Source organism: Trichogramma pretiosum, unplaced genomic scaffold, assembly GCF_000599845.2.
Source record: "Trichogramma pretiosum strain Unisexual culture from Peru unplaced genomic scaffold, Tpre_2.0 scaffold9, whole genome shotgun sequence".
NCBI lineage: Eukaryota > Metazoa > Arthropoda > Insecta > Hymenoptera > Trichogrammatidae > Trichogramma > Trichogramma pretiosum.
This window is the reverse complement of record NW_019641697.1, coordinates 1,935,542-1,961,508: the sequence shown is the minus strand read 5'-3', so window position 1 is coordinate 1,961,508 and position 25,967 is coordinate 1,935,542. Positions and strand designations below refer to the sequence as shown.

General features: G+C 35.6%; 2 protein-coding genes across 2 annotated transcripts in view; one reads left to right on the top strand and one right to left on the bottom strand.

The window, feature by feature from the left end:
- The first annotated feature begins 561 nt into the window (after positions 1-561).
- LOC106651378 (NEDD8-activating enzyme E1 catalytic subunit) lies at positions 562-15,402 on the top strand. The gene is made up of 4 exons (XM_014369840.2): positions 562-1,035; positions 3,740-4,100; positions 5,485-5,814; positions 14,652-15,402. The coding sequence occupies exons 1-4, from the start codon at positions 788-790 to the stop codon at positions 15,015-15,017; spliced, it is 1,305 nt and encodes a 434-aa protein (XP_014225326.1). The 5' UTR covers positions 562-787; the 3' UTR covers positions 15,018-15,402.
- A 2,696-nt stretch (positions 15,403-18,098) lies between these two features.
- The window catches only part of LOC106651362 (protein scarlet-like), a 36,329-nt gene continuing 28,460 nt past the window's right edge, over positions 18,099-25,967 (bottom strand). The window contains exons 13-14 of the mRNA XM_014369814.2: positions 20,802-20,902; positions 18,099-18,606 (exon numbers count right to left, since the gene is read on the bottom strand). Coding sequence (XP_014225300.1) covers positions 18,425-18,606; positions 20,802-20,902 — 283 coding nt within the window. The 3' untranslated portion in view covers positions 18,099-18,424. The remainder of the gene's footprint in view (positions 18,607-20,801; positions 20,903-25,967) is intronic.

The window sequence follows — 25,967 nt, the reverse complement described above, 5'->3', positions numbered from 1 at the left end:
CACCTCTCCTAAAAACATTAATTTTTTTGTTGAAAAGTACTGAAAACGAGGATTTTTGGATATTTTCTGTACATTTTTCGAGTGGATTTTATAAATGGATTTTTTTCTTGATTTTCTGGCTCAAATTTTTTAAGATTTTCAGCTAGAACTTAAGATAAAATTATAAGCTGAGATTTTCACGGAAATGCTATTGTATCTCAAAAAAAAATTAATATTTGAACTAATTAAATATAAATAGTAAGGAAAATCTTTTTCAAAATCAGTCCATTTATTTAAATATATATTACGAAAATCGCTTAAGAATAATAAGAGATATTCTAATTTATAAAAAATTAAGAAATATTATCTTAGTTAGAAAAATTTCTTGAATCGCGAATATCATCGATTGAAAAAAAATAAAAAATTCTGTATATAAAAAATATCAATATTAAGTGGATTTATCAGGCGTGCGATAGAAAATTGAACGTATAAAAACGTAAGCCACACCGTGTTAACGACAGTCAATTCAGTCAATCTGTCACTTTCGCACAGCTGTGACATGTAGCTGTTTAGCACTTACTTTTAAAAACAACACCGAAAGTTTGTTACGGCTTTATTGTTTTGATCTAAATATTCCAATAGTTTACATTGATTCAGCAATCTAAATCTATTATTTGATCAGTTTTATCTCTACAGATGATAAACATATAGATCGATTATTTTGAAGAGTTCAACAAACCAATTGTCAAACTAATTAAAAGGCATTTCTTGTAAAAAGTTGTTTCTTGAATAGAAATTAATTATTATCATGGATGAAGAAAATTTGCATAGGAAATTGAGTAGTCTACGAAAAATACTGGAAAGATCTGGACCTTTTTGTAGGCCAGATTTTGAACCTTCTCCAGAATCATTAAAATTTTTAATGCAAAATTGTAAAATTCTTGTTGTTGGTGCTGGAGGGTTAGGCTGTGAGTGTTTAAAAAATTTAGCTCTTATGGGTTTTAGGCAAATGGAAGTGATTGATATGGATGTAATTGATTTATCCAATTTAAATAGGTTAGTAAATCATTGAGTTTTAATCTTCAATTTTAAATAATATTATTATTTTCAACATTTCCATTATGATAAGTTGAAATTTATACATTACTTTATTGTATGAAGAATCAGTTTATTTTATACTTCATTAAAGGAGTATATTTTTTGAGCTAAATTGATTTTGTTTACAAAAACTCCCAAGTGTGAGTATTCAAATTTATTAATCAAATTTATTATCAATTTTTTAGTATTGATATTAAAAATTCAAGTCAGTAAAAGCTTAAAAGTGTTTAGTTAAGGAATTAAGATTAACACACTCTCTTACTAATTTCCAATTGAATATACAGATCACAGACTTGAAATTTATTATCTACGATGGCGAACAGTTGTCGAAAAATTACTGACTCTTTAATTTTTTGTTTTGATGTGATTAAAAACAATAAATTTTCCATGAATAGTTTTAAAACAAAAAGTATTTTTATAAGCCCAGTTAGGAGCACACACTTTTAAATGTTTCATATCATCAATATCTAGAACACTTACAAATGTACGAGAACTTTTAGGAACTTTCAACAATATTATAGTTCATGTTTGTCCACTTTTTGATTCAGTAAAATTAATTAAAAAATCAACAATTTTTGAATTATTATTATTTTAAATATTTTTCAAGATATAAATCCATGCCCTGAGTTGAGTCATTTATAAATCAATTATTTTGTGCTTTTTGCTCATTCGTATTTTTATTCTTAGTTAATATAAATTTATTATAATAATACGTCAGTACTCTTCTATTCTACAAAGCTGTTCATACTGGTAAAAAAGATATCTTTTTTATAAAGTTTACAGTAGATACTACCGTGAACATTTAAATTTATTTTTAAGGTATTGCTCAACTTTCTCATTACCCAACTTATTCGAATACTAATCTAATTAGGGCTAAAAACATAATATTATAGCTTTTTTTTTTGTTATGATTGAAACAAGAAGACCAAAAATAATAATTACAATTACTATCAACAATATTTTGTCATTAAAACTTGATGTTAACTAAAATTTTAATTTTTGAAACCCTTTGCAACGCTATAGTTTATACACAATAGTGTGTGAATGATGTGATGATGAAGCTCCTATTATGTAAAAAATCTCAATCGCTAATGGCAAATGCGCAATAGAAATTGATATTCCAAAATTTTAGAAGGAGATTAGGTACTATGATAGGATCTCATAAATGCAGAGTAGTAAGTAAATGTTTTCCAAATAGACCAAAAATAGTTTTAGCTATCTAATGCGGTCAAAATCATCTTCATTTCAATATATTGTAGAAAAAAAATGTTAAGCAAAAAACCTGTCTCTTCACCCGCAATTAGTTAATTAAGGTATTTTCAATCTACATCTAACGATGATTACGGCTGTTGTAGCTGTATGAAACTTCACTTTCACTTCACTCAGATGTAGGTTTAAAATACCTTAAATGAGAATTATGGTTTGCAATTTTTTACTCAAATTTTTTTATTGCATTATCGAATTTCTTATGCTCTGAAGAATCACCTTCAATTTCGATTATTCTGTTCTCTATTCTTGGGCTGTTAATTAGCGACTGTCGATAATCGAAACTCGCGCGTAACATTGTAATTCGACTGAAAAATAAATTAAAATATTGGTTCCAAGCCTTTTTTTCTCAGTTTTTATAATAATAATTTTAATTTTCACAAAGAAAAATCGAAAATTAACCTTCAAGTTTATTTTTCCTGATTACGCTTTGCGAGATATTAAGCTTTGAATGTTTATGTACGAATTTCTCGATGAAAATGGATAGCTTCGGAAAATCTGAGGTCACCACCTAAAAGTAAAGAAATTTTCCTACTGAAATCATTAGTTAGTTTTTTTCGAGGTGGATTTTGATACTTTTACAGGGAGTTAGAAATTGAGTCAGTAGTCGTATTTACAGAAAAACATGATTTGACATGAAACAAAAATAACTATCTTCAAAAGTCATGTTCACGCGTATTTCTTTGTTTCGGAGACTATACCAGAAATAATGCCTTGACGTCGGGGTACGGGGACAAGAAAAAGAAATTAAGCCTTGGTTTTCTGATAATACTGCATTTTTTTGGAATTTCACCATACATTGCAATGGTTCCAATGACCGTTGAAGGTAAATACATAATTGAAAGAATAATTAAAAGAACAATTGTGTCCGTAGCATCCTAAGTACGCGTATGGACTATATCACGTCAACTGTCCTCCTCCCCTCCCCCCCTCTTGGATCAAAGTTGGAATTTGATTTTTCATATTTTATTCTGTTTCTCAAGGGTGAATATGAAAAAATGGTTGAAACATGATTTTTTATCTAAAATTTGATGAGGAATTCAAATGTATCATCCAAAATTATATTCATAACTACAAAATCCCTAAATTACCAAAAAATAGTCCAAAGACCAAAAATAAACATGTTTTTATTCAGCGATTAGGCCAATATTGTAATATGTTCATTGATACATCAAAATACAACTTCTGACCAACATTTTGGTCATCGGCAGACAAGCAGACTTCATTATTGAGTATCATATGAGTCACGAAACAAGGACAATTAGAGAAAAACCATGTTTTATTCACTCATCAAACATTTCAATCTTCACAACTACCTTCAATTAATAATGCAATAGTTTTACGTCGCTTTATATTGGTTTATTAATATAAAATATATTTTCTATTTAAATTTTAGGCAATTTTTATTCCGCCATAAGGACATTGGTAAATCAAAGGCTGTTACTGCGGCTAAATTTATCAACGATCGCATACCAGGTTGCAACGTGACTCCACATTTTTGTAGAATTCAAGATAAAGAACCTGAATTTTATAAGCAGTTTCATATAATTCTTTGTGGATTAGATTCCATTATAGCCAGACGATGGATTAATAGTATGTTAACATCTTTATTAGTATATAACGATGATCAATTGGATGTTTCTTCAGTAATACCGCTAATTGATGGAGGCACTGAAGGATTCAAAGGGAATTTAAGAGTTGTATTACCAGGATTGACACCTTGCATAGAATGTTCTTTGGATTTGTATCCCCCTCAAGTACGTAAAATATATTTTATGTAGATAACTTTTCTTCAATATTCGATAAAGATACGCCACGTTATATATACGTATAAATAAGTAAATACACTACGCAACAAAATTATCGCTACGAAAAATTTCATCGAAATTTTCTCAATTTTCAAATACCTCTATCTTTGTCTACTTTTATGGTATTGATACGATTTTTTTCTATTTCCTAGAAATGTCCGATTTATGAATCCATATACATGTGTATATTATATGGGTTTAAGTCTATATCGAGTTACCAGTAGTATTTGAGCGCAACACAAAAAATTACTAAAAGTCATTGTTTAAATATGTTTATGAACTACAGTAGAGTACAGTAGACTACAGTATAGAGCTCTTGACGATTATTTTTGCGTCTTGTAGGTCGTTTTGAAGGTACCATTTTCGTGCGCAAAATGCCCAAAAATTTAGTCAATTTCAGCTACGGGGATATAGAAGCTAGCCAAAATATCAAAATTTCAAAAAACTAGATTGAACTTTTGATATTTTGGCTAGCTTCTATATCTCCTTAATGATGGATTTTACGTACTTTAAATGGTACCTTCAAAACGACCTACAGGGGTCAAAAGTAATCGTAGAGAACTCTATTTTTTTAAATTACTCGTTGAAAAGAATTCTTTGCGACGGTATATGTTAGATTTTGATAAATAAATTACTGTAGTCAAAAACGATGAATTTTTTTCAGTAATTTTTAGTGTTGCGCTCAAATACTACTGGTATTGGCTACTCTATATTGACTTGAACCCATACATATTATATTATAAAATATGGATGGGTTCAAGTCAAGTCAATTACAAAATGTTCAAGAAATCGAAAAAAAATTCGTTTCGATACGATAAAAATAGACGAAGATAGGGGCATTTGGCAATTAACGATATTTCGATGAAATTTTTTGCAGAGCTAATTTTTTTACCTAGTGTATGTGTATACAAGTAATGAATTTAAGAGTTTAGTTGGTATGAAAAGATCCTACTTAAACCAATTAACTTTGAAATCTAAATGTCTTAACCTTAACTACGCGCTTACTTGACTAGTTGAATAAACTAAGAAGCGTTCTTAGTTTCATAACAATACAAGTATTCGGTATTATAATTTGCAAGAAAGCTCCGGAGATAGAAATTTGGAACAGCATACTCGGAGAGAAATATCAAGGGACACTTCCGTGGCAAGCACCACGGACGTATTCTAATCTTTACAAAATTTGTAAGAGTATTCGAGGCAAGTTGAGACAAGCTTCGCGTTGCGCATTGTTTGAAAGCATTGTTGTCCCTGATTCTGCTCCTATAATTAATTATGCTTCATCCAATTATTGATTTTCATTCTGTCACAATACTTATGGTTACTTATTTTTCAGATAACATATCCTTTGTGTACGATAGCTAACACTCCTCGGCTTCCAGAACATTGTATTGAATATGTTAAAGTCGTTCAATGGCCAAGAGAAAATCCATTTGACTGTTGTATTGATGGCGATGATCCACAACACATAACTTGGATATACGAAAAATCAAATGACCGAGCATTACATTTTGGAATACGAGGTCTGACTTATCGTTTAGTCCAAGGAGTTATCAAAAATATAATACCAGCGGTTGCGTCGACTAATGCTATAATAGCTTCAATGTGCTGTACCGAAGTTTTCAAAGTGGCAACAAGTTGTAGCGCTTCATTAAACAATTACATGGTAAAATTTCATTTTCTTTTCATAATATAATATATAATTTCAAAACAATAGAATGTATTTTAATAGTTGTGTACCTGAACATTTGAGGTATTGCAGAAAGTACAAATCTTTAACTACTTTTTACATCAATGTATTATCATGCGAAAGAAAAGTCTATTAATTTTAAGATAAAAACTCAAAAAGCGGAAATTCGTGAAAGCAAAAAAGTTCTTTAAATCTAATACACTACGCAACAAAATTATCGCAACAGAAATTTTTTTATCTTCGTCTACATTGATCGTATCGAGTGCATTTTTTTCTATTTCTTGGAAATTTTGTCTTCTTTAAATCCATATACATGTTGTAATGCAGAATTATAATTCGCACGTTAAGTCGTATACGCGAATTCGAAGTTACAGAAAAGTGACTTGCGCAGCTCGTCGTACCACATGTATGACGAGCAGACGATGGTAATTAATTAAGTGAGCGAACCCTCACTTCGTGTCCGAGCGTCAAAGTGAAATTATGAACTTGCGTGCGATCGAATCAACGCGGATCCACGTCGAGCGACGACCCTGTGCGAGTGGATCCTGCAGACGACTTTGTCAGCGACGAGTAAGAGACCGAATGTCAATTGTAATTATTGCGAGCTTGCGTGCGGCCCTAGTTTTGATCAAATTACTAATTATTAATATTTTCTTGCAAATAAATCGCTTTATTTCATTTTATTAATTCGCGTCTAATTGTTTATTTCGTGTGGCCTATTTAGACCCATTTCAGCAACGCGGTTACTCGACGAGCAACGGCTCGACGAGTTGTATTGTGCGACGCGGGTTTGCGACCATATTCTCGTGTGGCACGAGCTAGCCGGCTCTTCTGCAATACATTCCCTGTTACAATGTATATGCATACAGGGTGTCACAAAAGTATGAAAACCTTCTAAAAGCGGGCTAAATATGCGGTGAAATAAAATCTAAAACCTCATATCTGACGTATTTTTTTAAGGGAAATCCAATGGTGATTTTGGATTCGACCTCGAACCTAATCTCAAAGCTACAGCGACCCAATAATCGATTTTTCAAATGGAAACTCCTATTTTTATTGCAAATTTGAAAAGAGGGGAAAATTTTACGTTGAAAAATATGTTTCGTTTTTTTTTTCAAGGTCATTTTAAGGGCGCTACAGGCTCAAATAAAACCCCAATTTAACTTAAAATCAAGTTCAAGTAAAAACTTCATTTTCTAACTGTAGCGCCCCAAAAATAATATGGAAAAAAAACATAAAGGCCTATTCGAACGTAAATTTTTTTGTTCTTTTCAATGGTGACCTTAAATTTAACCTAGAACATAACCTAAAAGCTGCAGCAACTCAAAATCGAGTTTTTACACGGTAACCCCAATTTTTTATGTCAGATTTAAAAAGAACGAAAAATGTTACGTTCAAATATGCGATTTGTTTTTTGTTCAAGGTAATTTTGGGGGCGCTACAGTTAGAAAAGGAATTTCTTACATCAGCTTAATTTTAGGTTAAATAGGGGTTTTATTTATTTTTTTATTATGTATTTCGTTTTTTTTCTAGGCCATTCTAAGGGCGCTACGGGCTAATAAATATTTCAACGTAAAATTTTCCGCTCTTTTTGAATTTGCAATAAAAAATAGGGGTCTCCATTTAAAAAATCGATTATTGAGCTGCTGTAGCTTTGAGGTTATGTTCAAGATCAAATCCAAGGTCGCCATTGGATTCCCCATCAAAATATATATTTATCAAAATATATATTTGTCATATGTTGAATATGAGGTTTTAGATTTGCGACGGACAGCCTACCCCGGGCGGGTAAATCAGCTCGACTGCCGTGCACTTTATTTATGGGGGCCCGCTTTACCTGACTCGAGTCCCAGAGGGGATATTGGGCCCGTCACCAGTACGGGCGAGCCGTAAGCCCGTTTAATCACCTTCCTTCGCTTAAGCTTCTGATACCTGAAATTCACGAATAGGTCAAGCGAAATTAATTGACACGCGTTCCTTTACGATTAATCAATTTATCTTTATTTAAGGCCCACGAGGGCAAGCGATAACAAATAATATGCGAATTACAATCTTCGGCTTACGATACGGCCCCGTAGCCGCTTACGCACGCGTTGGGCACTTTCCGATAGCCCACGAGGGCCGAGACTTGCTCGCACGTTACTATCGGCCCAGTGTCGTTGCTACGACACTCGCGTGGCCTCACTTACACTAGCACACTTGCTCACACACACACACACGGGCGGCCCAGCAGCCGCGCCGACCAACGACTTAAAATACCTTACAATTACCCCAAGTTCTTCGGCGCCTCGCTGCTGCACTGATGGCTTCTCGTCGATGCTCTGGGTGTAGTCTTCTTGGCCCAACTACTACTGCGGCCCGCGTCCGGGCTTCGTCGTACCTCCACGTGTGTTGTCTTCGATCAACCTTCTCGTCCTCCTTCGGGCTCTGCGCACCTCACTCGTGCGATTTTGGCTGCCCGATCGGACGAGTCTGCCCCGACGTGTCTTGCCCTCCTGGGCTCCGTTCTGACTCGTGTATGCAATTCCACACGGGTACTGCACGGGCACTTGCTCACCCGCGTCACAACAACGACTCCCGCAATCACTTCAGCAAACTTCAGTTTCACGCACTAGCGCGCGTTTTCCTCCGTTTTTCTATCACTCGGCTTTTCGCGTGGCCTTCTCACTCGCGAGCGTATTCTAATCTGACCCATGCGTAGTGGCGAAAGGAATTCGCCCGGTGTCTGCTCGGCTCTTTTCTGTCCTTCTCGCACGTGTTGATACCGGGCCACGCTCTTGGCTTCACCTCATTCGGACGGGCCACTGCTTAACAGCTACCTGAAAACGCGCGAGAGAAGGGAGACACACACGCACTCACTCATACATACGCGCGTGTGGCAGTCTCGGTGCGACGCATTTTCTGCGAGTGCTCGACTCGCTTGCTGACGGCTTGTGCTCCGTCACAGATTTTTTTCTCCGCATAATTAGTCCGCTTTTAGGAGGGTTTCATACTTTTGTGACACCCTGTATGTATACTATAAATGGGTAAGAGTCACTATCGAGATACCAGTAGTATTTTGGCGCAACTCTAATAATTATTGAAAAAAAATCCATTGTTTAAACGTTTATCTGAACTACAGTTATTCATTTATTCAAATCAAACAAACACTATCGCAAAGTACTATTTTAAAACAGTAATTTAAAAAAAATCTCTACGAATATTCTTGCGCCCTGTAGGCAGTTTTGAATGTACCATTTGTGTACGCAAAATGCCTGAAATCGAGTCGATTTCAACTAAACAGCGTACTTTGAACATGACCTCAAAATTAAGTAAACCAAATGAAGTAAACCAAGTTTTTCGAGATATTTAGTCGTATTTTTGAAAAAAACATGATTTTTTGACCTTTAAATCCCAAAAGTAGCTGTAAAAAACACCATCTGTGACTGTTCCTACATTCTTATATGTTCCAGGGACTCCCACAAACAAATCCCGATGGTCCATACCCTTGTCACGTGAAAAATTTTTTTGCCGCGATTGTAACTTCAAAACTGCCTTTCTTTAATAGAATTGCTCGTATATGCGCTGTGCTACACCGTATACGCCTTGAGAGCGTGAAAATATCTCCGGCGACACAATCTCTGTGACTAAATCTTCACGATAAAATCTCCGCAAGGATAAATTTTTCACCACATTTTTGAAAAAATGTTATGTTTTTTAGGTATCTCTAAATATTACTTTATTACTTTACTGAATGATTTTGGTTTATTTTGGATTTTTTTGTGATATTTTGTGATATTTTGTGAATAAAAGTGGCTACTTTAACCTTGTAACGCCTGAAATGACCATTTTTGGACAACAGAATTGGTGCAGTTATCCATTTTGCTCGGCGTATAATATTGTGAATGGTAAGACTTATTAAGTGATATTTGCGAGCAAGTTTATTTTTAAACGTTATTTCTTTATTTTTGCAACGTTTCGACTCGATTTCCGAGTCCTCTTCAGGCTGTCAGTTAAGAGTTGTGCAGTTAACAGTACAACTCTTTTTTTTTTAGTTTAGAGGATTCTGAAGGTACTGACGTCGAGTTTTTTAAAATATTTTCATTTTTGAAAATTTGGCGTGACTTTGAAGTTGAAAAAATAGGAAAAAAACGAAAAAGTGCACTTTTTTCAGAAAGTTGTTGAAAAAAAATGAAAATTTTCGCAAAAATGAAAATATCTCGACGTCACTACCTAGTAAAATAGTTAATAAATAACGGTGTAAAATTTCATAAAGATCGGTCAATAAGTTTTTGAGATAGGATGTACACCGTCTTTTGAAAATGCTATTGTTCAGGAATAGCGTTTAAAGATTTTGAGGTCCAGTCCTCCTACCTTTTTGCACGTGTATTAAAATGATCATATCTTGGTTAATTTTGCTCCGATTGGCTTAAAATTTTAACTGCATACTCTTGAATATATATATATATATAGAATCGAATAAGACAATAAAAAAAATATCGAAAATTTTTGCGAAAAATACTATACCCCCTCCCCCCCTTAATAAGTCTTACCATTCACAACATTTTTGGACAACATTTATAGCGATGAATTAGACCGACTAAAAATTGTATAAAAAACTTTTCAGACATCATTTCTCACGTAAAATTTAATGTACTTTTCGAATCCGGGGTAAAATTTAAAAAAAATTATTAAATAAAAAGTTATAAACAATTTTGTAAAAAAAAACATGAAATTTCGAGAAAAAAATCTCGTTTAACTCAAATTTCAACACGGAAAAAAAGTTCGCTCGTGCGTCTCACGCATATAAATTTGGTCAATAGCTTGTATACTTTATTGTAAAACATTTATAATTACGAAATTCAAAATGTAGATCATAAATTTGACTCCCGAAGACCTGTATGTCCTAAAATGATTTCGACAATTTTTAACTCGATAACCATCAACTTTACAAGAAAAAGTTGTAGAATAAAAAGTGTGTATAATTAATCAAAGAACATGCCTGCATTTTTTCAGAATTTTTGGAGCGATTTTTGGATTTCTGGATAACAGCATTTTTTCAAAAATCCAAAAATCGTTTCAAAAAATTCTGAAAAAAATCAGGCGTGTTCTTTGATAAATTATAAACCCTTTTTATTCTATAACTTTTTCTTGTAAAGTTGATGGTTATGAAATGTAACGACGGGTTTTCTAGCCCGTCGATTACTTTAATAATAATATCAATAATAATATGTGTCGTCTGACTGAAGGCTTGACTCTACTCGCGGTTGTCTCTGGGGGTGAGGTGAGATGAAGGAAGGATAACACAGAATTTCACAAGAGACTGTTTATTGACCAAACTTATATCTAATATACAGTGGAGTGAGCTTACAAGGTACTGAGTTATCTTCGGCGGCGTCGTTCGTTGAGCGGCGAATGAGTTGGAGGGCGGCTCCGCGTCGGTGCGGTCTCGGCTGGTCGGCGAGGGTGATCTCGGCTGGTTGGTGAGGGTGATCTCGGCGTCGATGGGACCGGTACGGCGTCGGCGTGTTGGGCGGCGTCGGTGGTTGCTGCTGAACGGGCTCGCGTACTTTACGAATAACTAACTCGCACTGATTTTATCTGGTCGGAGCCGAGCAACAGGCTGGTTTTCAAGTAAACTGCGAACTTTGAGTCGAGAAGTAATGATGTACGTGAATACCGAACCGACGAGCGTCGATGTGTACGCCTCGAACCGAAAACTGTGAGTGAGCCGACGAGCGTCGATGTATACGCCTCGAACCGAAAACTATGAGTGGCCCCGAGACTCTCTGAGTCTCGGTTTATATACTGTTTGTTGCTGCCGTACCCTCTTTGTCTGAGCGAGGGTCGCCGTAAACTTTATGTGTCCTCTAGAGCTTGCGGGCTGCGCGTTTTTCCCATCCGTCGTTTCTGGGAATCTTAGCGAATGCTTGAGCCGTTCCCTTAGTTTCTTCGCTCGCAAGTTGTGACCTGATTTTTGCCAACATCCGATTTTCTGCGAATTGCCCGAGCCGGTTACCCTATCGCATTCCTGGTAACGAAGGCATCATAAATTTCGACTTCTAGCTTGCAAGCGCGAGTCATGCTTCACACACGCGCGCGCTGCTCCATGCGTGTGCGAACTCACACCAGTGCGTACCGCGGCGTGCGTGAGTGGGCGCACACTAACGCTGGCTGCTCTATCCATGTGCGCACTCACACCAGTACGCGCTGCGGTGTACGTGTGCAGTCGCACACTAACTTTCACGGCTCTGTCCGTGTGCGCACTCACACCAGTGCGTACCGCGGCGTGCGTGAGTGGGCGCACACTAACGCTGGCTGCTCTATCCGTGTGCGCACTCACACCAGTACGCGCTGCGGTGTACGTGTGCAGTCGCACACTAACTTTCACGGCTCTGTCCGTGTGCGCACTCACACTAGTGCGCCTCAGCGGCGTATGTGTACAGCCGCGTCGAGCTGGCGTGCGGGACTTGGTGCCGTACCGGGCTGATTGTTGCCCTGTGTTTCACCTGCCTACGGCCGCAAAGATGATATGACTAGGTCATTACAGAAGCTAAAAATTCTTGAACGATAGGTTTCATTTTTGATTTTTGATTTCGGCTGAGAACGTTCAAGAATTTTTAACTTGATAACCATCAACTTTACGAGAAAAAGTTATAGAATATAGAATATAGAATATAAAAAAAAGATTTAGAATTGATCAAAGAACACGCCTGATATTTTCAGAATTTTTTGGAACGATTTTTGGATTTTTGAAAAAATGCTGTTATCCAGAAATCCAAAAATCGCTCCAAAAATTCTGAAAAAATGCAGGCATGTTCTTTGATTAATTAAACACACTTTTTATTCTACAACTTTTTCTTGTAAAGTTGATGGTTATCGAGTTAAAAATTGTCGAAATCATTTTAGGACATACAGGTCTTCGGGAGTCAAATTTATGATCTACATTTTGAATTTCGTAATTATAAATGTTTTACAATAAAGTATACAAGCTATTGACCAAATTTATATGCGTGAGACGCACGAGCGAACCTTTTTTCCGTGTTGAAATTTGAGTTAAACGAGATTTTTTTCTCGAAATTTCATGTTTTTTTTTACAAAATTGTTTATAACTTTTTATTTAATAATTTTTTTTAAATTTTACCCCGGATTCGAAAAGTACATTAAATATTACGTGAGAAATGATGTCTGAAAAGTTTTTTAAACAATTTTTAGTCGGTCTAATTCATCGCTATAAATGTTGTCCAAAAATGGTCATTTCAGGCGTTAAAGGGTTAAAGTTGCAATTTCACCTTTCTCTAATTTCATTTGCTAAATTAGATTCAAATGAAAAATACATTGAAAATCACTTTTCCCAAACGTTTAACTTTTTATCTCAGGGATCTATGGAGGCCCAATGCCTTATTAAACTTGAAATATAACTTCTCACCAAATGGCTTCAACGCTGGCCAATACAAAAAATATCAATTGGAAAGATAAAAGAAGAAAATTCGTGAATTAAAAAAAATAGTCATTTTTATGCTCGGCTCATAAAAGCAAAATAGATTTAATGAAATGAAAGTACATCTTTAAACCTTTGTAGCTTTTTAGAGTCTTCTAAGCAATGTTGAGCAGAGAGATGAATAAATAAATATGAGCGTGTTCGTTACGTCTTAACAAACAAGGCTGACTGAAAAGAGAAGGATTTAGCTAAGTTGAACTATAACTATTTACACAAAAAAATTATTCACTAAAATCCCCGCACTCGCCACAGCTGACGCGGCTGAGAGGGATACAAGCGAGAGTCTCGAGCTCCACGGACTGTCACATGCCGTCTTTTTTCAGAGAGAAATTTCAGTCTGCTTTGAAGTAAAACCCTGATGCCTCACTGAGAACTAAACTTCTAAGGTATTTAAGCCTATATTGCTAGTAAATGGCGCTTACTTATGCTTGGGTGCGTTATTTAGATCGACTTTTGACAGCTGCAAATACGAAGGTTTTAGTTGGTTTATCGATACTACTTTTTTTTTACCGTCGTAATCGATTTCATATTTACTCTCGCCTAGACCCTCCATGACTCGATGGGAGACAGTATAAAGTGCATTGAAAGAACCTTAAACACAAATGGGCATTTCTTAGCTTGTTGAAACATCTGGATTGGTTTAATCTCTGTAAATAGTTGCCACAGACTACGCCAAAGTTGAATTGTTAGTGATCGGCGTTTCAAGCATTAAAAAATTTCCCGGGATTCAAAGTGTCGTACCGTATTCCATTTTTGAGAGTGGTGAGATTTTCCAGTTTTTATTATCAGTGTTGTGCATGATTAAGGAAAAAAGTTGACTATCTAAACACTTTTTTCTGTAATTTTGTAGTTACGGATCATATTTTGTTAATTAAGACGGATTTCAAACGTAGAAATGAGAAAAACACCCTCACATTTATAAGATATAGTAGATTTCATATTTTTTCTCGTTTTTATTGACACGTGGTAACAACTGAAGTTTTCATGTCAAAATCTCCTTCTCTAAGCGTTTATGCATAAATACGCCTGCTTATAGGAATTTTAACGAAACACGCTGCGTACAGTTAATAGACTCAAAACTGATGCATTCCGCTATACTATAATATCCTATTTCGGTAGCCAATCACAGTTTTAAGAGGTTTTTTATACCTTGTCATATTATATACACGTTATTTACTCGTTCTATTCAATTTATAAACACTCTTTAAGATGGGTTAAATATAAGTAAAGCTATTTCTATTTGATTATTCGTTAAAAAAAAACTTTATTTCATAGTCATGAATTTATAATTTTCTCAATTTTTTTTACTTATTTATTATTGTAATATTTACAGGTTTTTTCAAATACAGATGGAATTTATACATTCTCTTATGAAGCTGAAAAAAATGAGAACTGTCTTTCATGCAGCCATTCCATTAAAGAAGTACCATTGAAGAGCTTAGATGTTAAACTTAAAGAGTTTATTGATATCTTGAAGTATGATAATGCTTTTCAACTCAAAAATCCAAGTATCACAGCCAAAATATCTGGAAAAAATAAAACTTTGTACGTCGAAAATATCGCTAGTTTAGAAGAACAAACTCGCCAAAACTTATCAAAATCTTTGTTTGAACTAGGCATTAGTGATCAGACTGATTTAATAGTCGCCGATTCAACAGCACCGAGTACTTTTACATTTAAAGTAAAAGTATCAGATTAAACGTTAAATAAAGTTTTAACTTGATAAAAATCGCGATTTTTTTTAAATAAAGTTAATTTGTTATAATATTCTAATTAAATAATGGAATGGACATTAAAATTCTAACGAATCTATTATAGAATGAATCATTATATATCGCGAAAGTACAACCATTGATTAAACTAATTTTAAAATACTAGTTTTTGTTCCTTATAATTTAAAGTTTAAATTTTGTTGCAGCTTATCTGCCACCATATCACATTATAAAGAATGTAGTTTCATAAAAAAAAAAACAATTACTGATGATTTATTTCTGATTTTGAAAAGTAAAAATAAAATATAAGCTAGATATACCTACGTTTATTCTTGTTTGTGGTAAATAAAATGTTTCTATTTTTAAAAATAACCCCTATAACTTGAAGTTTAAATTATTTCACTTGTAGTCACCAACTTCACGTTTATTTTGCCATTATTAAACCTTTTGTGATGACTTTTCAGCGCGCGTGGCAGCTGCTTCGGCGCTAGCGCGCAGCGCGGAATCTCACGTTTTTACATGTTCATAACTGTATTTCAGCTAATAGAAATAAAATGTACTACCTGGAAAACATGCATTCTGATGGAAAATTTCTTCAGCTTTCGATCTAGATTATTTTAAATAATCTTAAAAATAGGATGTTTAATATTGACAGCTTATTTTTGAAATTTTCCGTAGAAAATTCAATTTTCCGAAAAATCTGAGTACCTCATCCGAAAGCTAAAAAAATGTCCCATGTCTGTTACAATTAGGCATTCATTGTAGGAAGTTACGTGTATTGCGGGTCATCTTGGTTATCCGTATCTCTTTCGCTTCGGGTACTAGTGCAGAAACGACAAAGTCACCAAGTAGAGAGTTGTTTAATGAGACCACTATGGCTTCTGCTCACGTAAATAGAATCAAACTGTGCAAATGCCTTTGTCAGGAATCGAACTTACACCGCTTAATGCAGTCACATGGCACTGTAGATAGGGATATGAACAGAACACATGTTGTGGCTCCCTATTACCTTGGACTTGCTCAGGTGCCCTTGACGAACAACAATCGTAATAATAACATATAAGGAGGCTCGATCGGTGTAAGGTTATCTACAATTGAATGCTCTATGCATGCATTGCGCAACGCACAACGCATGACGCAATGTGCGACGCCCGCACTTTTGACACTTGAAATGATCACAGGCTGAATTCAAATTAAATAAAAAAAGATCAAATAATTAAAAGCAATCAAGCTACTCTAGTCCCGTTAGAACGTCATATTTCAAAGCCTATAACAAAATATTAATAAAAATGGCGGCGAATGGCATAACGTATGATGTTTTAAAGAACACATACGAGAAAAAAGATGAAAAACCCATATAGTTATTATTTACGGAAAATATCGATAAAAACCACGAATTACTAAAGATAAAAAAGTTCTGGCTTAAGTAAAAGAGTTATATCCAGAAAAGTGATATGTAATTACAACTATAAATAACTATATAAGCATAAATGACTATATTTAAAAATAAGTTTTTGATAAATTTTAAAATTTTAATTAATTATGGAATTTATTTTAGTAATATTTAATACTAAATACATTTTTTTTTTTTTTTTTTAAATGCGATACTAAATATATAGAAACTTTGACGATTAAGGAAAAAATGCCTTTTTATTTACTAAACCATGACATTATTTAATTTCGAATTTTGAATTACCCGTCATTGCGTTATGTGATATGTCCCAACATACAGTTCGACCGTTCAACTAAACGTTTTAACCCTTCATATCTTTTGAAAATGCTCGGCGACCCCCATTGATAATTATATCATTGGAAAGCTTATAAAATTTACTTTCAATGATATAAATTTCAAAAAGATGGTAAATGTTTACAACTTATGTTGGACGAAAGGTTGCGATTCCCCATAAGTGCCCATATTAAATGTGCTAAACTTTGAATGTGATTATCTCTCGCATTTGTTCAGCAACCCATAATTTTTTTTACCAATGCATTTGTTACCACAATAACTGTGTTGAGGAATTATTTAAACAATTCATTGTGTAAAGGATGGGTGCATGATCAGGTCTCAAAAGAAACAAACACTGCATAAATCACATGAATTTCATTTTCTCTATTTTCTTTATTATCACTCAAACACTGTTAATTTAATAAAAACTGTGTCTATATGTTGAAAAGGTTGATAACAATTATAACGTGATTGAGTTCACTGATGTTATGATTGATTTTACACTTGAGTTGTCAATAGTTGTAAAGATAAATTGAGCAGTCGACGCGAAGTTGGATTGTATTAATTCACACTTAATTGTCAAGGAGTCTTTACAAAGTTAGAGTTGTCAACACGAAGTTTAATTTATTAATTCACTCTGATTTGTTGTGAGTTGTAGCAATTGAGATATGCAACGCTTCTCTTGAGTTCACAGCGAGTTGAACTTGATTTATGAGATAGTCGAGCACAACGAATAAGGTTATATTAATCCTCTCGTTTGCATGTGTGAGCAGCCGGATGAGTTGACCGAGATCACATGAGATTGCACATGGCAACGCGTAACCTCACTTTCTCTCGTCGTGCGCTCGTGCACCTGAGATGCGCCAAATAATCCCGAAAGTTGAGGTGATGACAAAAGGATTCCACCAGGTCTGCAGTACATATTATTGGTCTTCAATTGCAGCCTGGAAGGTGTCTTTACCTGGTCGCAATCGATGAGCTGACTCCGATTCGATGACCGATGAGTTGCGCCTCGCAATGCATGAGTATGTCGATGAGATGAGCTTGCCGAAACGTCCTTGTTGAACGGTTTGCGTTTGTTGAGACGATCTGGAGCGGTCGAGTTGATGAAATTGTCCAAGGTGATGATGCTCGATGTAGCTTCTGTTGAGGTGACGTCAGGGATTTATTCGCAGTTGTAACAGGTCGATGCACGAGACACACGCGAGGTGCAGATTCGATGAGTGCAGAAACGAGAAGGACGATATCGCAAACAATGAGCAGATAGCAGAGATGCTGTCGGCACGTGCTGAGTCGCAACGCCATCTATTGCTTCGCAGTTGGAGTCACGCGCAGGCTTGCACACACGTGAACGTGTGTGTGTACAAGCCCTGCGCCTGTGCTTATTCGAATATTTCTCGAACAAACTATCATGTGTTAAAATTTCATGAGGATAGTAAATGAATTACGTTTTCGATCGAGCCTCCTTAAGTCTATGAACATTCACGCTTTCGAAGTAGACCGGTAATCATCGAGTTCTAACCCTGCTTCTTCCAAAGAAGACTTTCAAACGAGCTCGTAGCACTGCCCTGGCTAAAATGTTGCATTAATTAAAAGTAAAAAAAAAATTTATATCTGCGAAGATTTTCATATTGATTAATTAAAATATTTTTATTGTACATTGTAAATTTAATACACAGGTTGTTGATGACTTCTATTTTTTATAGCAAGATATCCAGCTAAATGACTTGAAACGAAAATCGCTATTAAACCAAAACAGTCAACTGCATAATGATTAATGTTGTAACCATATTTTTCTAAAACCATCATCCCTGTTGATAAACACGGCTCTTCAGGATCAAGCGAGCACTCTGAAACATTATATAAATTTTTTGAAATTATATCAAGTAGAATCAAGGGCTAATAAGTATCTTATATTTCAAAGCTTTTTCAAATTACATTATTAAGCTGTAAAAGTGAAAATTGTTGTTTAAAATAGGCATAATAGCCTTTTTTTAAAATGCTAAATTGTTAGTCCTAAATGCTAATATCGTTTACAGTAGAACTTTTTCTAAACTTTCTATCGCAAAATAAGCCTACATAGTGTGAATATTTCTATGATTATTTTAGTTAAATTGACTAAAATAATGCAAAGTTAATATAGGCGTTCTGTATAATTCTGCATAAGCTGATACCGTCATCTATTGATACCCTTTTCATTCTTTAGTTGAAATACATGCAGCAGAAATTACTTGCTTTACATAGCTGCAGTTGGTCAGTAACGCCATTACTGGCAGCACGGTATCCGTCGTTTTTCACGAATCAAATTTCACGAATAACCGATTTCACGAATACCCCCCTCACGAATACTTTTTTCACGAATATATAGTTCATGAAAGCTATTTTCACCAATCGAACTTCACGAATGACTAATTTCACGAATAAGCATAATGTATGCGTAAGTTCAGGTAAAGGGTTGACGCGGCATTGTTCAACATTTTTTTTGCGATAACCTTAGTTTTGATTTTTTACAATGAGTAATAACGTTATTTTAATCGGGAGTAAATTAATTATTGATGGGTTTTTATACCATAAGTCGAGAGACATTCCGGAAAAAGAAAAATCGTACTGGGACTGCACTCGTTTGCGAGTGCTGAGTGCTGAGTGTGAAGAAAAGAGTGTCGTGCGCGAGCAATTACTTCTCTTGCGCAGGAAAATGAAGTTCCTGTCATTTACAAGGGGCCACAACATTCTCCTGAACATGAACATCCTGCTGATCCAGACGACTGCGCAGCTGAAGTTATTAAATATCGAATCAAGATTGAAGCTGACGCGCATCCTGACCGACCACCATCCGCGATTGTAAGAGATGAAATGCGCGACCTGTCTGTGCGGGTTCTTGCTCGACTACCTGAACGCGAAAATCTTAAGGGAACGATGCGTGCGGCATGGCGAAGGAAATTACCGGCAAATCCACGGACATTGGGCGATCTTGGTGCCTTGCCTGAACGATTCAGCAACACTCTAACGGGAGAGCGTTTTCTGATCTTTGATTCAAGAGAAACGGATGAAGCTGGTAGAGTAATTGCCTTTTCAAAGCGACGATACTTGGAATTGTTGAGAGATAGCGATGTGTGGTTTTTAGACGGGACTTTTAAGGTCTATCTTTCGCCATAAAAAAACGAATTCATGCTTTTCGTGTATTTTTTTGTCATCTTTCCAATGGTGCAATTAGCTTTCGGAAAAGTTGTTTTGCTTTGCGAATAAAACGAAAATAATGAAACAATTTATCAAAAAAGTTAATTTATCTGTTCAAAAAAGCCAATTTTCCAAAAACTAATCACACCAGTGGAAAGATGAGGAAAAAAATACACAAAAAACTTGTATTTGTTCATTTTTATGGCAAAAGCCTCATGCATGAAAGGAAAAAGGAACGTAAAGTGTAGCGAAAAAACAGTCCGCGGCACTCGAAAACAGCCGACTGTGCCCACTTTCCCTCTTCACCGCTCGAGAAAATCGAAAAAGTCCCTTTTTTTAGAGTCAACTATTGTGTAAAATCGCGAGATCTTTCGATCTAGCTACTCAGAAAGTCAATCGGAGTTGAACTCTGTAAGTTATAACGTATTTTATCTTCAAGTCCATTTTTTGAGGTTATGGAGGCATATTTTTGCATTTTCAACCTCACCAGTAGAAAACTGAGGTAAAAACCTATCGAAATCCTATTTTGGTTTATTTTTCTGAATTTTATTTAACCCTTTACGAGAGAGTTGAAAGCCGAGCAATCCGGCCGTTTTCGCTGCCTTCGCGTGGCGCTGGGGCATTATTCGCGTTTTCACCCATATAATGTAAAGAGGAAAAGATTCCAAGAAATCAAAAAAAAATCGTGTTGATACAATAAATATAGCCCAAGATAGAAGCATTTGAAAATCGACAAAATTTCAATGGAATTTTTAGTTGCGATAATTTTGTTGCCGAGTGTACTTACAAACTTTTAAATAATGGATTTTTTTGTCAAAAAGCGTTTTTTTACTATTAAGAATAGTCAAAAAAATAAATGAATTCTTACCGATTTTTTCCATTTTTTTCCATTGTGTTAGAGAAATAGCTTCTACGCCATAGTAAAAATGTGATAAATACTTCATCCAACCGATCAATACGGGCAAATTACTGAAAATGAACAAACATGAAAACTCATAAATTTACTGATTTTATCTTATTAAATATTTGTTTCATTTTACATCTATAATTTAATATTTAATATATGAATTGAGATAATAATGGTGAATTGTTTACGTTTTCTTTTATTAATTTATTAATATATAAGTAGCAATATTTTCCGTTTTTAAGTCAATAAGAAAAACAAAAAAATAAAAATGCATGTTCGGATCGCATATAATATCGTAAGTTCGTGATAAATGATTGCGGCTACGGTTAAAAAAAGCCATTCAACTGATAGAAATACGCCTAATATAACATAATATTGGATTGATATCTTTCACTCTTGTACAATTTTATCGATAAATTTTACGAAGAACCGCGGTAGCTCAGTTGGTACAGCATAAGGGCGAATTACTACTGGTTCCAGGCCGGCCATATTTTTCGTTCTGTCAATAATTATTAAAAAATAAAGACCAAGTTGGGGATCATCTCTCGATGTTTCAAACTAAGTTAAGTACAAAAAATTTAATTTTTGTGATGTTTCCAAATTCATATTCAGCTTTTCGTGATTTAAAATCGAACGGTATCGCAATGGGCACTTTTTTTGTAAGCACAAATGATTTAAATTTGCTTCATGGACTGTAAAGACGATAGTTTAATCCAAATAAAATACTGCATTTACTACCGATAAATATATACAAGTAGATAAAAAATAACAAGGCGTTTTAATATATGCACATGTATCGTAGTCCTAATGAAATTATGTCAATGAATCAATTTATATTCTGCGCTCACTAAAACATAACTTACCAAAACTAAGATTTTAAAATATCTCTTTTACTCTATTTTATTTACAATCTCTCTACAATTATTAATTTATATCTGTGGTGGAAAGGCAAAATGATTCAAGTCTATTTTTATGGAAATCGATATTATGATGAAAAACAACCATATATAATGTCTGCTTTAATTTACAAGGGTCAGAATAGACGAATGAAGATTCTAATGTTAGTTTCAACATCGTGCATAACGACAAACCCAAAAACAACAGAAATAATTTGATTTGAAAATGAAAGAAAATGATATTGAAACATCTACATGGCTTTCTCACTATACAGATGTTGTTAATTTAACTTTACGATTGATTAATACGCATTTTCGCCATTTCCAGTTGTGTCTTTTTTCGTTGTAAGATTTGATATCTGATACAAGTCTATGGTGAAAAGAGCTAACGAGATAACTCCATTTTTTCCGAAATTGAGTTTATGACATAAATTACCTATATGTTATATCTACTTTAAAGTACAAAAGCTGGAAATAGCACCTATCGTTAAATATGTAAATACTTGTCCTTGTGCCGTGCTATCTGGGTATTCATACGAGCCAGATAGACGGTTGCCGGGATCGAGGAGAAGGTGGTGAAATGAGAAAGGCAGATCTAAAGTTACTTATTTAGCTTTGTATTGGGGTTTCGGAGCTCGCTTGTAAGGCAACTTGCTCGGGCGACTGCTCTTAAAGATCTGAGCTACAATGTGTGCGCTGCGCGCTACGGCGCTTACTAGGGACGCTCGAGGTGTCAAGTCGACGCCGTCATATTACGGCTGGTGACGGTGCGTTTACCTACAAATATAACACCGTGCTTAACGAGATAAGTCTATTTCGCTGCAAACGATTCCCAGTCAAACGAAATAAGTACACCTCCGCGATCCCCGTACTGCAATACTGAGTCTACTTTGATTTACTCTACTGGAGTGGATGGTCGAATATCATCTACTTTAAAAGAAATTTGAATTTTACTGTTGTCTTAATCGAACGTACCTAAATAAACATTTCAACTATTACGTGTGATTTGCGTAGACGCAACAGCAGTATACACTGAAAACAATTTTATACCCAAATCCAGCGAAAGTGGACAGCTGGATCAGCAAAATTTATTTTGCTGCCCCAGCCAAATAATTTTTCTGCAGCAACAAAAATTTTCGCCGCATCTGCTAAATGATTTTGCTGGGGCAGCAAAAGGTTTTGTCGTGGCAGCAAAACCATTTTGCTGATTCAAATGACTACCTTCACTGAATAAGCTTGGGCACAAGGACACTCGTAATCAATCAACTTGCATTGAAAGTCCCATGAACAGCACAGAATAGCACTGGTGGCGAGCAGCTATATATATGTAATATAACACGGTGACGTGTTACGCGACACATCGGCCAGAGCCGAGTCCGGTGGGTGATAATCCCTTTCCTTTCCTTCACCCTAAAGTCCGTCGCGACATAATGATTACGCGAGTCGATGCGTACGCGAAGCGACCGCGAGAGAGAAGTATATCGGGGAAGGAGAGCACGACGCTAAAATGAAAATCACGTGATCGAGACCGTCTGTGCCAGGAGCAAACGACGCTTCTGGCGCTTTGGGCCTGTATAGCGGGCTTGTGATCAGCGCGAGGCACTCTGTCTCAGGGAGCCTTATAGAGCGAACGTGTACGGAATACCCTGTCGGTGATATTGCGCCTCGCTACCTTTATAATACGCGAGTGTGTGTGAGCTGCTGCGTTGCTGCCAAGGTCCTGCTACCGCTTTCTTGGGTCTAGGTCGCCCGGTGTATTTGGCCATCCAGAGCTCGAATCAACAACGAGTAAGTCGCGTTTCAAGCATTTGCCTGCCAAGTAGAGCTCTCTCTCTCTCTCTCGTCGCGAATTCCCATAAAATCTAGATCCTCACCCACCGAGTAGAGTCATCATTTAGCCGAAGCGAACTAAATCGAGTCGTAAACTTAATCATTGTACTCTTTGTATTATATTTAATTGTAAATCATTTGGTTCTTGATAAGGCGTCACCTCCGTGACTGGCGCTAAATAAATCACCTTATTGTAACTTTTACTATTAAATGATACGCCTGATTATTGAAACAATCCTGACTCCCTTTTCAGCAGTCAAGAAGAATGAACGGGCCACATCTTGCCCGAATTGGCAAAACCATTACAGTAAGTAGCGGAGAGCAACGGACATCGCGCGCTCGCGCATGTACAAGAGTTGGTAGCTGCGTATATAGATAGACACAGATTCAATACGAATACAATCTATCTATACTTATAATTTTCATAACACCTTCTGCATAGATACGAGCACGAGTAGTCGGCGGCTGCTTCGACGCACACACAATAATCAACTCACAACTTGTCAATCCAACACATGCTGCATAAAAACACACTCACGCACACATATACACGTACGAATACGAAGAGCACCGCGTAGCATTGCTGGTGGTTTGAAACGGCGTGACAGCTTTTCAGAACGAGCTCTAAAATCGCACTGATTTCGTTACTGCACACACAAATATAAACACCCATTGCAAAATGCATGAGTTGAAACAACTCGCAACTCAAGTGTTATAGATGCACGTATGCATACGCGATTGATCACATAGGGTTAAGCAGCTAGTACCTGACCACTTAAGAAATCATCATCTAGTACCCGTCCATTTTCTTATAATTTTCAATAAAATAACTCGATTCGTCTCATAAACAATGAAAACTTGTAGAAAATACTCGAGTTTATCAGAATTCACGAAAAAAGATTCCAAAAAATTCAGTTTTCTTGTACCCGACTACATTTCAACACGGTATATTTTAATTATTCTTCTTACATCAACTTTTTTGACACAATAAATGCATTAATTCGATAGTGAAGGACTAAATACACGGCAATTTAATAGTTTACAATTAAATCTAAAGGTCCTATGACTCGAATAAAAGTTTTCGGATACTAGAGGGTGGTCGGGTACTAGCAGGTTTACCCTACTTACACGAATGTAAACGATTTTAATGTCCGTTACAACGCGACTTGACATCGTCAAATCGCACACGGCACCAAGCTGCACAATCGAACACGAACGACAACGCTCCGCTGACCGCTACTCGAAGGTACAAACACACACACGCACGCACATACACAAATCAACACGCGCGCGAGCTGCCCAGTGGCCAGCACGTCTGTCGTTACTCCAAAAATGCAGAAACACATAGTTTTGACTGTTTTTCGACCTTTTTGCACTATGTCAGCTTATACGAATCCTGGCCACTCGGCAGATCACGCGCGTGTTGCTTCGTGTATGTGCGTGCGTGTGTGTGTGGTTGTACCTTCGAGTAGCGGAGCGTCGTTGTTCGCATTTGTTCGTTTGTGCAGCTTGGTGCCGTGTGCGATTTGACGATGTCAAGTCGCATAGTAACTTACATTCGAATCGTTCAAATTTGTATAAGTATATGTCATTTCGAAACGCACATCAAATTAACACATAAAAACGTGCGCCGAATTAGGCGCTGCGTTATAATAGACGTTTCTCCCCTATCTATTTTCTAACTTTTCACACACTTGCATAAATTTTTAATGCATATTGCATTTTTCCTATAGGTTTAAGTAAATTGAGGTAAAATATCGGGAAAATTGTTAAATTATATGAATCCACAACCAGGACCTAGTGACCTGCTTTTTTTGGCTTTTTTAGTGGTACTTTATTTTGGCAGGCAATTTCGAGCTTTTTTTTTTGCGGAAATTTAAAGCAGGAAGATTTTGCGAAGAATGTTTGCGTTTTTTTGTGATTGATTATTAAAAAATGGCGCTCAACTTTTTTCCCGCCAAAATTCAAAAAAAATTTCCCGCCAAAATTCAAAAATTTTTTCCTGCCAAATTTTGAATTTTTTCCCGCCAAAATTCAAAAAAATTTCCCGCCAAATTTTGAAATTTTTCCCGCCAAATTTTGAAAATTTTTTCCCGCCAAATTTTGAATTTTTTCCCGCCAGAATTCGAAAATTTTTTCCCGCCAAAATTTGAAATTTTTCCCGCCAAAATTCGAAAATTTTTTCCCGCCAAAATTTAAAATTTTTCCCGACAAATTTTGAAAATTTTTTCCCGCCTAAATTCAAAAAATTTTCCCGCCAAAATTCAAAAAATTTTCCCGCCAAATTTTGAATTTTTTCCCGCCAAAATTCAAAAATTTTTTCCCGCCAAAATTCAAAAAAAATTTCCCGCCAAATTTTGAAATTTTTCCCGCTAAAATTCAAAAATTTTTTCCCGCCAAA

Excerpts from the sequence above, each read along its gene's own strand:
- LOC106651378 (XM_014369840.2), top strand. The coding sequence starts at position 788 with ATGGATGAAGAAAATTTGCATAGGAAATTGAGTAGTCTACGAAAAATA. Across the intron at positions 1,036-3,739 it reads GATTTATCCAATTTAAATAG|GCAATTTTTATTCCGCCATA; the intron begins GTTAGTAAATCA and ends TTTAAATTTTAG. Across the intron at positions 5,815-14,651 it reads CTTCATTAAACAATTACATG|GTTTTTTCAAATACAGATGG; the intron begins GTAAAATTTCAT and ends TAATATTTACAG.